The 12,920-nt window shown below is 35.6% G+C and overlaps 1 protein-coding gene across 1 annotated transcript in view; it reads right to left on the reverse strand.

The window, feature by feature from the left end:
* Positions 1 to 11,764, reverse strand: part of LOC147386853 (uncharacterized) — a 23,660-nt gene extending 11,896 nt beyond the window's left edge. Inside the window, exon 1 of the mRNA XM_086424673.1 lies at positions 11,457 to 11,764. Within this exon, the coding sequence (XP_086280799.1) occupies positions 11,457 to 11,672 (216 nt within the window). The 5' untranslated portion in view covers positions 11,673 to 11,764. The remainder of the gene's footprint in view (positions 1 to 11,456) is intronic.
* Positions 11,765 to 12,920: the final 1,156 nt, after the last annotated feature.

Below are 12,920 nucleotides of genomic sequence, written 5' to 3' on the forward strand. Positions count from 1 at the left end.
AATGGTAAAGTGTGAAAAAATTGAAAAAAAAAAAAAAAAAAAAAAGCAGAAATATGTGAAAAAAATCAATTAAAGCAAAAATGCTTGAGCTGAAAAAGTGTAAAATGAAAAGAGTCCAATGTGACCAAATAAAGTAGTTTCAGGAAGGAGATGGAGAGTGATAACCCTCTGAGAGAAGGATCTCGTTCTTTCACAGAAGTGGTGGCTAGATCGAGAGAGAACACTGAAGGAGATCCTCTGCTGAAGGCAATTCCTAATACTCGATCTCAGATTAAGCCATCATTATGGCTTGGAGAACCTTCGACCTCATTCTCGGATGTTGATGTGAAGGTTGGTTTGGAGAAATTTCAGTTCGCTCTTGTAGCAAAGTTTGTAAGACCAAAAAATGGAGGAAACCACTTTCGTCCAGGTGTGGAAAGCATAAGAAAGATGGTTCGTTCCTAGAAGCTTTTTGGGACTTGCGAAGCTTTAACACTGGATTTTCGTCACATTCTTCTAAACTTCTCCATTAAATCAGATATGATCTCAATTTGGTTAAAGGAGAGGATCTCGATCGATGGCTATGTGATGAGATTTTTTAAATGGACCCCCCTCTTTCGTCCTTCAGAGAGGGATGAAGCTTCAATTCCAATGTGGATTTCATTTCCTAATATTCCTTTGTTCTGCTAAGAGGAATCAAATCTTCGTAGTCTAGCCTCAGTGGTGGGTGAAGTTCTAGCAATTGATAGAGCTACCAGTCATGGTACGCAGCTCAATGGGGCTAGAGTTTGTGTGTTATTGGATTTACTCAAAGATAATCCCAAGCGTGTGAGGATTTCTTATGGGTAATATGGGCTGTGCAACAAATTATCTATGAATCTATTCCTTACTTCTGTACAAATTGTATCAAGGTTGGTCATTAGGATTCTCAATGCAAATTCAAACAAGGAGCCTTTAAATCTGATGGAGATGGATCGAAAGTAGTGGATAAAGAAAATGTTTCTAAGGCGGGGAAGGTTTACAGAGAGAAATCGAATAAAACTGGTCCGCATACCATTCCTTCCAATAAGCCACTGGTCATCCTTGAAGGTCCAGAACAGAAAGAAAGAGTTAAGAATGTTCCTGGCAAGGGAAAGGCTCCTGCATTTCTCCAGTCTTCCTCAGAGGAGGAAAGTTACATGGCTGATGCTAATGCTGATGTGGAGAAAGGTGAACATTGAAAGTCTAAGCTGGTAGACGTTGTGGCAGATGAGGTAGATACTGAACATTCCAAGTCTAAGCTGGCATACATTGTGGCAGATGAGGTGGAACATTTAGATGCACGTAACTTTGAAATTCAATTTCAAAAAGAATCTATGCCTGATCCTATGCCTATTCCCACGTCCAGCCCAAATCCTACGGATGATTTAGAGGTCGAACTTGCTAAGGAGACTACAAATCCGATTGTGGAGGCAGTATTGGAGTCAAACAAGGAAACTAACAAACAGTTATTTGAAATAGTCTTGAATCCATTTACGGATACGGCAGTGGATCCAATTGAGGAAATCCGTCCTGAAGAGGAAGAGATAATAGAACATAACTCGGGGGATTCTTCACCTTTATATCGAGTCAACCCCAGATTCGATCCTATTTCGGCTGTCTCGGATAGAGTTTGGACAACTCCAAATAAAATTACTGTTGCTTCTCTACCGCCTGTCTCTCAACATCAGATTCTCCATGAAGATACAGAAAAAGATGTTGTTTTAGAAGAGGACGATGATGATTTCTCCTCTACTATTCAAAAAAACTTGGATTACTCTTCTGATGTTGGTAGCGATGAATCCAAACAAGTGAGAATTCGCAGACGTCGTTCATGGTCTAATCTGGGTCCTCCTAAAAGGACTAGATCGAGGAAAAATCTCTAATCCTTGTCTTTTAATGTCTGCTCTTATCTGGAATATTAGGGGAATTAATAATTCCTCATCTCTTCTTAGACTAAAGAATTTGCTGAAACAAATAAAACCCCTCTTCTTGGCTGTGCTGGAGCCAATGTCTCATTCAGATGCAAACTTTGTGAGGATGCAAGCCATCCTTAAATCTCGTGTTGCGATTTCTAATGATGCAGATAATTACCATGGGTCTATTTGGGTGTTCTGGTTCGGAGATCCTTCACTGTTTTGAGTGTTGCATCAGTCGTCTCAATTTATTTTGGTAGAAACCGTAATGGAGCAGAAAGTTCTAGTGTTCTGCATGCTAAGGGCTGCTTGGATAATTGAAGAATGTCGGAACCTTTGGAATGAATTGAAAGGTCTGCTTAAAGATGTAGATAATCTAATTATTGTGGGAGATTTTAACACCGTTCTATTTTCTGATGAAAAGAAAGGTGGAAAGTTTCCTAATCGCGAGTCTATGGAGAATCTGGGGGATTTGATGGGGGTCTTGCACTTAGTTGATGCTGGGTTTTTGGGTAACAAATTTACTTGGTGTAATAATAGGCAGGGTACTCATCGAATCTGGGCTAGATTGGATAGAGCTCTTGTTTCTTCTTCGTGGGTTTCAGATTTTGGATCGCCTTTGGTCTCTCACCTACCTAGATTGTCATCAGACCACTGTCCTCTTCTGGTTCAGATCTTTAAATCTATTCAAGGTCCTAGACAATTTAGATTTATGGATTTTTGGGCTGATAGGGATGATTTTTTACAAATTGTACGGGTTTCTTGGGAGCTTAGAGCGACTAGTTCACCTTTATATCGGTTCTTTTCTAAACTCAAAAGACTCAAAGGTGTTCTTAAAATTTGGAATAAGGAGGTAGTGGGCGATGTTCAAATGAAGTTAAAGGAAGCTGAATCTAGAGTACAAGAACTTGAAAATGTACTAATTAATCAAGTTTGGGATCATAGTACCTGCTTGGAGTGCAAAAAATCCAAGATGGAGTATGCTACTTGGGCAAGTAATGAAGAGTCGCTTTGGAAGCAGAAGTCTAGAGTATCTTGGCTCCAAAAGGGTGATAGGAATACGAAATTTTTTCATTTGTCTGCTAAGATGCGAACAATGAGAAATTCGATTAGAAGAATCAGAAAGTCTGATGGGACAATAATAGAAGATCCAGAAGAAATTGGAAAAGAGGAGGTTTGTGCTTTTGAAGATCTCCTAAACTCTACTCAAAGATGTTCTTTTGGAAGTTTGTTGGAGGGTTTAACAAGCAAAGTTACTAGCGGTCAAAATTATCGTTTGTGTGCTATTCCCAGTGAGATTGAGGTTCTCCAGGCGATACAAGGCATGAATGCCCAAGGAGCTGCAGGCCCGGATGGTTTTTCAGGGGTATTCTACATCAAATGTTGGGACATTATCAAGAAAGACTTGTTGAAGGAAGTTATAAATTTTTTCCAAGAAGGTTTCATCCCAAAAGCCGTAAATGCCACATCCATAGCCTTGATTCCTAAGGTTGGGGTACCACTTTCTTTTTCTGATTTTAGACCAATTAGCTTATGTAATTTCTTGTATAAAATTGTGTCTAAAATTTTGGCTTCGAGACTAGGGAGATCCTTCCCTCGTTAATTTCCCCTGAACAAGGGGCATTTGTGAAGGGGAGAAATATCTATGATAACATTGTCATGGCTCATGAAGTATTAGATGATCTCAATTTAAAAGTCAGGGGTAATAACTTGGAAATGAAAATCGACATAAAGAAAGCTTATGATAGGCTAGAATGGCCTTTCTTGATGGCTGTTCTTTCCAAGTTGGGGTTCTCGGTTGATTTTATAAAATTGATCAAAGGTTGCTTGCAGAGTATCTCATACTCAGTATTAGTTAACGGGTGCTCTTATGGGTTTTCGAAGGAAAACGCGGTTTGAGACAAGGAGATCCTTTGTCACCTAGCCTTTTCATCCTTGCAGAGGAGGCACTTAGTGTGGGTCTTAATAACCTAGTTCTTAAAGGTAAAATGGATAGATTTTCTGTTTCAAAAAAAGGGACAGCTCCAAGCCATCTCCTTTTTGCGGATGATTTAATTATTTTCTCAAAGGCCACCTCCAAGTCCTTAAAGGCTATTAAAGAATTTCTGGATTCTTATGAAATGGCTTCGGGTCAACAAATTAGTTTGGAGAAGAGTTATTTTTTTGTGGCTGATCATGTGGGAGTCAGAAGAATCAAGATAGTTAAGACCATTATGGGTTTTTCCAAGGGTTACCTTCCAACCAACTATCTGGGTGTTCTGTTGTTCACAGGAAAAATTACAAGAGATATGTGTAGGGGATTAGTCTTAAAGATTTCAAAGAAGATGATGGGATGGAAATCAAACACCCTTTCAGAGGGAGGCCAATTGACTTTATTATCTCATGTACTTTCCTCTATTCCAGTGTACCTTACCTCGTTATTACCTATTCCCAAGTCTATCTCAGACTCTTTGGAATCATGTTTTGCAAAATTCTTTTGGGGTAGCACTAAGGGTAAGAGAAAAAATCATCTTGTGGCTTGGCATAAAGTGTGTAAACCTAAGATAGAAGGTGATCAGGGCATTAAAACACTATCAGAGGTTCATAGAACGGGTTTAATGAAGACATGCTGGAGATTGATGAATGAGAAGGGGCTATGGATTGACTATCTTAAGCAAAAATATGTGAAGGATGGTAATTGGTGGAATCCTTCAAAAATGAGAGGCTCAAAGCTTTGGAGAACTTTCCGGTGTTTTATTAAACCAACAAGTAGGCTGACAAAGAGCTTGATTGGAGATGGAGCAAAAACTTCTCTATTCTTACATAATTGGAGAGGGTCAAGTCCATTAATAGATCTCTATCCAAATGAAAACAAAAACATTATGTTGAAGGAGGTTTGGGATCAAGAGGGTTGGAACATTTCGAAACTTAGAGCCTTGGTCATGAATAATTCATCAGTGGAAGAGATTCTGGCATCAAATGTTTAGCAAGGAAATCATAATAGATCAATTTGGATGGCCTCAAATTCAGGATTGTTTTCTTCTCGATCAGCATGGAAATCCTTGAGAGCTAAGCAATTTGGAATGCAAAAGTGCCGACTAAGATGAAGACTCTAGCGTGGAAAATCTATCATAAAGCGTGCCCGGTGGACAGTGTTCGGAAAAAATAGTGTATACCTATGGCTTCAAGATGTTCTTGTTGTAAAGGTAATGAAGAAACTATTGAGCACCTTTTTTCCAATGTCCGTTTACAATAGCGGTGTGGAACTTCTTCAATTGTCATTTGCTTGAGGAGACAACTAGAGTTATGATGCCTGGGTCATTACTTAAATGGGGTTTTTCAAATAAATCCCAATTTGGAAGTGTCAGTGGTATGGTTCCGTGGGTAATATGTTGGAACATATGGCTAACTAGAAATAGATGTATTTTTTAAGACTTGAAACCTTCAGTTCAAGTGGTCATTAATAATTGTCTGAAATGGATAAAGGAATTGGAGGAACATTTATTTTTCAAGCTCCCATCTTCAGATGATGCTCTCCAAAAATTATCAGATATTGGAATTCATCGAAAACAGATCGCTCGACGTTGTCTACTTAAAATCTGCTGGAAGAGACTGCCCCATGGTTGGTATAAGTTAAACACTGATGGATCAACAATCTCTAATCCAGGCTTATCAAGTGGTATTATTTTACGTAATGAACATGGTGATTTGGTGGAAGCAGGTAATGGAATTTCCGAATGGCGACAAACAATATGGCAGAAGTCTGTGCGTTGGTAGCGGTGCTAGAGAGTTGTGATTTACAAGGTAAGAATATCATCGTTGAAATGGATTCAGCTATCATAGTCAAAGGTCTTGCACATCATGTGGTCTCGTGGAAATTGGATGAATGGGTATTTAAGGCAAGATCATTGATTTCAAAAATAGATACTCGAGTGTGCCATGTTTGGAGAGAAGCTAATGCAACAGTAGATGCACTTGCTGCTGCTGCTATCCAGAACCTTCAGTCGTCGACATTCAAAAGAGTTTACGATTTGCCTTTAAATGTAAAAAATGCTTATATGGGAGATAAGCTAGATCTTCCGCAATTTAGATATGTAACTCGTTAGGGTTCTATCTTTGTATATTTGTTTATAATCTAATACATCTTCTTCCTTGCTTAGCAAAAAAAAAAGTAGTTTCAGTATGGTGAAAACCGTCAATGGTAAAAACATGAGTAAGTTGGAATATCACAGATAAAGTCCCATAGATGTATTAAAGTGAACATCCACACCTCTTACAATCCCATACAGGATGCTTAATTTTGAGTTAGAACTTAGGTAGAACCGACCATTCTTAACACTTAGGAGGTGAAATCTTATTCTTAAAAAGATGTTACTTTTAAAAGAAAAATTAGAAAAATTGCACGAACACTCAAGATACTCATGAAATTTTTTAAAATGAGAAATAAAACTAGAACTTTACTCAAACTTATGAACTTTTGCTTGGTTTATTAAATGTTGTTATGTTCGCTTTACATACATTGAGTTTGATTCTTATATTTCTGTAAAGTGTTGGAATTTTGTGATTATATTCACTACAAACCCTTATGAGTTAAATTTGTCCAATAGGGTAACCTAGGGATTTAAGAGCTTATTACATCTATTAAATGTAATCATGTAACCTATGAAAGTGGTTCGTAACTTAATTTTTATTTTATTTTTGTTCGAGACTAAAAAAATCTAGGTTTGGGGGTGTGAATAAGGGTCTAGAAAGACTTTTCTAGAGCCCTAATTACATAGACTTTATTAGTAAATTATATACTAAATTCCCTCATTAGACATAATGCATGGTTAGTCTATATTTATCATTGATTTCAATTAAATTATGTAATTCAGAACTAATAGTTATTTTTTACATGTAACAAGAAATATTCGTAGAGTTTAAAGGTGAATTAGAAAAATCTGAAATTACCACTATGATCCAAGATCCCAAACAAGACCGTAGATCTAAATTCAAGTCAATTGACTAAAATTTTATCACAGCGCCATAGTCAACGGTGGCGGTTCGGTCAACGAAGAAGGTCAAGCCTCAAATTTCGTATTGAAGCTTGGTGACTGAAAGACATTCGTAATGAAGTAGGACTTTGGTATTTTTGTAAACATGAAATGTCACCGAAACCCTAATTTTCATAAGAAATCCTAATCTGATCTCTTTATAAATAGAAAAAAAGACCAAGAGTTAAACTATCTAGAGATTTTAGAGAATTAATTTTGGTTTTTATTTTATTTTTTTCTTAGTTTTATAAAAATTGTAAGGAGACTCTGTCGGTTTCAAGTCAAGAAGTAATAAAGATAATTTCTTTCTCTCATCTCTATTTTTTCCTTCCATGCTTTCTTTACTTTATTTTATTTTATTCTTCTTGCGATGACTATTGACTAAATCTCCGTTAAATCGGTTAAGGAAGTCTGAGCAAGATTTATTAACGTTTTACTGTTTATGTAATGACTTAATAGTTCTATTGTGATAGCGTAGGTATTTATTATTAGGTTGAATATTAAATGTTTTCAAAGGTTTGATGATTTTCTTTCTTTGATAAGTTCAAGAAGAATCATGCGTTATAGAGAATAGTTAATGTTTACCTGTTGCTCTCGGTCTAAATTATTGTTTACTTTTGATCTCATTTATATTTTAACTACTTGATTTTTCGATCCACAAACATTAGCTTTGTTTAGTAGTTCGTGATAAATAGAGAATCAGAATCTACTAATAAAGCTTGTGAAAGTTGATCCAATTAATCTATGCCTCTCTCTCGTATTCTTAACTTTTTTTTACTTTAGTAGTTTATGTTAAATAAATTATCTCTTGTAAACTATTTTTAAATCACTTGTTAAAATTGAATTAGGTTGGAAGTAAAAAAAATACTATGGATTAGCATTGTCTCTGTGGTTCGACCCTTGTTTGCCAAGATTTTCTTTTGTTCTTATTTTATCATCATCTACAGTTTGAATAGAGGCCCCAAATTTTTTAGATTTTTGGAATCAATAAATTGAAGGAAATCATAAAGGGCTTCCCTCGGGATAAGAGTGAAAAAGCATCTATGTGTGCTATGAGGTCCAATCTTGAGGTCACTCTTGCATGACTCAATTGTAACATATCAACATTGTTGTTAAGAGAATACTATTCGAATTGCAGATTTAGTTTTAAAAATGGAGCCTTAATGAATGATTCGATGATGAGTTGGTCTATGATTTCATAACCTTCCAAACAAGACACAATCAATCTTATTTTATTGTTGTAATGTTTCATACTCTCATTTGTAAGTTCTAATTTTATTAATAAAGGATGGTGTCCCTAATACCCGGCTTACTGAAAAAAATATGACGATAATCATCCATAAAAGTAATAATTTTGATGACATTGGTAATATTTATCGTTGAGGCACAATCATAATAAATTCCTAGGATTTTGAGCCTCGTCATCAACTTGAATAAACTTTGCCAAAAACATATAAAGTTGTCAGCTCCCAACTTTGGGGAGAGATGAGTTGATCTACCAATGGAAAGACGACGTCGCCCACGTTACGATATGCAAAATATATTAATGAGAGAAATACTGCTTTTGCATTAAATCACAAAGAAACATGTAAAACGATTGCAAATGGTGTAATTCTTGTTTTCGCTTCGTCAACACCCTCACGTGAGTGCTTCTCTCTAAGGTGTTATGCTCCCTTATTGATTCATTTTTATATCCTATAGATTTGGTAGATTCCTAGACTCGTTCATCTTCAACACAAGAGCGCTCAAATGTGAACTATTACGTATTCTTTCTAGGATGGTTGCTATTAGGTAAACCTCTTCGTTGTTTCTGTACTCCTACTACTTTTCTTACAGAGTGGTCAGTTAAGGGCTTTAGCTTCTGATCTAAGTTGTTTTTTTCTCGACGGTGCGGGTGATAGCTTGTGAAAACTAGCAGTTGCAGAGTTGTTAAAAACGAACCCACTAGCATCTAGCGTGACTAGAACATGCACCGCCACAACACCAAATCCCAACGAGACCCTTCAAGGCTAGAGGAAAGTGACAACCAGCAAGAAGATATCCAAGAGCATATGGCCGAGTTGGGGACTCATGCTAGACACAGAGAACAAGGTACTGAAAACGCCATGTATGCCATTGGTGGTGCTTATAACCCAAACGATTATGCTATTGCCTAAACCAAAGGCCATGAGTTCATAACTCGAGAAAAGTTCCGCGTCATGGTCATGAAAAAATAGAAGAGAAGACGACTTTTTCCCAAGGGGGACGACAAAGGATCAATTGGCTTAGATCACTACATTCATGACCATAAAGTATGAGACAACAATATGATGGTGACTAATCTCCATGACCCCACTATACCAATCAACTCAATGATTCAATGGCAAGTCAATGCATTCGTGTGTGTACATATATATATATATATTTAATTATTTATTATTTTTTGATTCAATGGCAAGTCAATTCGTTCATAACATACATAAATAATTAATATGGACCACAGAGTAATAAATAATTATATATATAGGGGTAGAGCTACATAGGAACCAATGGGGGCTATAGTCCCCACTCAACTTTTTGAAAAACATGTAAATCAATTATTTATCCCTACACTTTGATCTATAATAGAAATACCCTTATAATTTTTTTAACTGACTATATGCATAATCCCCACTGGCACTGAACTCTAAAAAAGATTAGAGAAGCATTTTCCTACTAGCATAGAAAGATTTCAAATCTTACTATGTGTCCTTGAGCTCAAACGGATTATCAAAATGGCAATCCAACACCACAGCCCTCTAAATTTCATGGAAAAACTCCGATCCAAAGAAAATAATTCAAATAAAACAAATTTTTTGGGCTCAAGGTTTTGAAAATAGGTGATTACCGAAATCCCAACAAAATCCCGAACTTAACAATAAAATTAAATGGGGAAAAAAATTTTATTTGGGGGAAAAAAAATTCGAACTCATAAACTTTTGACCTCTACATCCCTCTAACATCAGATCATGTTTTTGGATGCTACAAGGTGAACTCAACAACCCTTCGTAAGATTTGTAATCTTACAAAGTTATTGAGGTTAGACTTAAACATTACTAGACAAATTCACTCTGGCATTTTTATTACACAAAACTCTCTTGGAATTCAAACAGCTCAAAGGGAGCCTTACTTTATCAAATTTGTTACCCAACAAACCTTAGAGTGGGACCCACTTTCTTTTCAAAAATAAAATACCTATAATGCCCTCATTCTTTAAATCAAATACACGGTATATCCACTCTCGTCTCAACATCAATTATCTCTCCCAAAATCCTCATTGGGCCCACATACAAATTATATCCTCTATCCTCTGAACATCAATAACTATTATCTTTTTTAGAGTAAAACTGAAAAATGTGATCATATCCAGCCATTAATTGATAAATTGTTGATTAATTCGTCGATTCACAAATATAATAGGCCAAAGCTGTATTTCAAGAATTTTACGAATTTTTTAATTTTTTTGAAAAATTCTAAGAGTTTTATTACCATGTCCGAAACTCTTATTTTCATCTACAAAATCAGTCATCTCCAACAGCAAAGTAAGTATTTCAATCTACGTTTTCAGCTTTGAGATTTTATCATCTTCCACCTTCTAACTTCAAGAATAATATTTGAGTCTATGGTAGCAAAATCATGGATTTCTACAACACATTGAAGACTATGAGTTTAGCCAAACCTCATCTACAACCTCTAGTTAAAAAACCCTTTATTATATCTCCAAAATCAGTCATTTTTGACTTTACAGTAAGGTCTTTTTACCTTTAATTTTTTCCTCTTTAACATTCAAACATCAAAACTGTGACAAACCATTGTTTGCAATGACAAACCTAACAACCGCATAGAAGAAATTGAGTTTATCGGTAAATCACCATTGGCAGTTAGTCCGCACTGACCAAAAATCCTGGTTTCGCCCCTAATATATATCTCACATAGTAATATAACAATCAGTCGCCATTGTTGTTCATAATAATAATTTCTAGTTCATACTTGATTCATAAACTCTCTTTCGTATTCCATCATGGACTGTCATAGATCTCTCTCATATTCTAAAACTACATCAACAAAAATTTGCAACCATTTCGATCCATGAAAAGATCATGATTACGATTAAATCATCAATCAAAAGTTTTTGCAGCCAAATTAGGTGATCAATGATGAAGAACCGTTACAACCCATGCCTCTACTAATCATCATGACACATGATATGAATAGTATAGAGAATCAAGACCCACATATCAAACATTTAAAAAAAAATCAATCCTTTAACTCAGAAAATTATTATTATTATTTAAAGGAAAAAAAATTGAACCGTAAAGATCATTGGATCACATGTGTCTAGGCAACATGCACGTATATCTATAAAAGAAACAGGTCACAAAAACTATGAAAAAGGGCTTTGCATGATTGAAGTTAGAAGATCGATCATAAATCATACCCACACGTGAAATCATTTACAAAAGGAGAAATCTTTGATCCAAAAAAATGACAAAAAGAACTTATCGAGATTTACCTCTGAAGGACGAGACTGTACGTTTATGGTGGGCAGAGTAACCGCTGGTTTAGGTTTCATAGACAACAGTGAAGGTTCGGGTTCAGGTTCATTGTTTGGTAACCCTAGCCTTAGAGTACAGTCTACTCCACTCTCTGTGTTCTCATCTGAAAATCTCTCAACTTGAGATATTAAGTCTAGTTCTTTCAGCTCTTCTATTGTGTTACCAAAATCCATGGTTCTGCAGGGTAAAGCAAGAAGAAGATGTTGAGAGAGAAGAAAACAGAGAGAGAGAGAGAGAGAGAGAGAGAGCTATACCACCAAAGTCGAAAACCGAAGATGAGAGGATGGTTGGTGTGAGAAAAATCAGTTTTATGATTCCACGTGTCTTGTGAGAGTCAGTGATTTAGCTTTGCTCAAATGAGAGTGACACATTCCTCACTAGCATAGTAAGATTACAAATCTTCTTAAAAGTAGTTGGCCCACAAGACTGTTTCACAGGTTAAAGATAATATATTTCAAATTTATTTTACTCAAAAGTTCTCATAATTTTTTTGTCTGCAAGACTGTTTCATTGGATCATGATTTTGGATGCCAAGATGCGAACTCACGACCTTTAGTAAGATATGAAATCTTACTATATTAGTCAAATTAGACTAACTCCTGTAATAAATGAAGAATCTATCCAATCCATTGCCCATGGGTTTCTTATTTTAGAGATTCTATTGTCACACCAACTTTTTCTAAGAGCGCCATAATTTATATGATATTAATAAAGAATTAACACACATCTTGAACTGCTTTAAGTAAAATTTGGCGTGGTAATAAAAGTTCTTTATTTTATATATAAATTTTTTTTTTTTTAATACTTATAATTTTAAAGATTGAATAATGAGTTTCTAGCTACAAAGTCTTTACTCGGGCAATAGTCAGATGATGTGCTACGGAGACAGAATCATAGATCTTTTTTCTTGTGATACACAATGGGACATCTTTTATGGGAATGTGCAGTTGTGTATCCCAAGAAAAAAGTTTTATGATTCAGTTCCTTGCCACATCAGCCCAAGTTTTGACTGGAGAAGACTTTCTTGTCTGGAAAGCAGCACTCTTAAATTTTTAATTTTTAATTTTTTTTTTTTATGTCGACTTTATCTTAATATGTATTTTTAATAAAATCGTGTGATTTTATCCCACTCGTTCATCTTATGGTCTGCAAAGAAATTACTTTATTTCCAAGATCACCCTGGAATCCTAATTTATTGACCAGTTGCCCATTAGCCCATGAATGCCATTGAAATGACCTTTCTACCCTTCCTCTATAACTTATATCCCTCAATTTAATGCATTTTGATTGAGATTTTAAAGCCTTAAAAGACTTTATCTGAATCATCATCATCGAAAAGCCTTGTCCCAAGAATCCGTTAATATATAATGGAAGTAAACCATATATGATATATAAACATTTGAAGAAACGCTTACATTTTA

The sequence above is a fragment of the Akebia trifoliata genome, chromosome 14 (genome assembly GCF_017979445.1).
Source record: "Akebia trifoliata isolate Shusen 1 chromosome 14, ASM1797944v1, whole genome shotgun sequence".
Lineage (NCBI taxonomy): Eukaryota > Viridiplantae > Streptophyta > Magnoliopsida > Ranunculales > Lardizabalaceae > Akebia > Akebia trifoliata.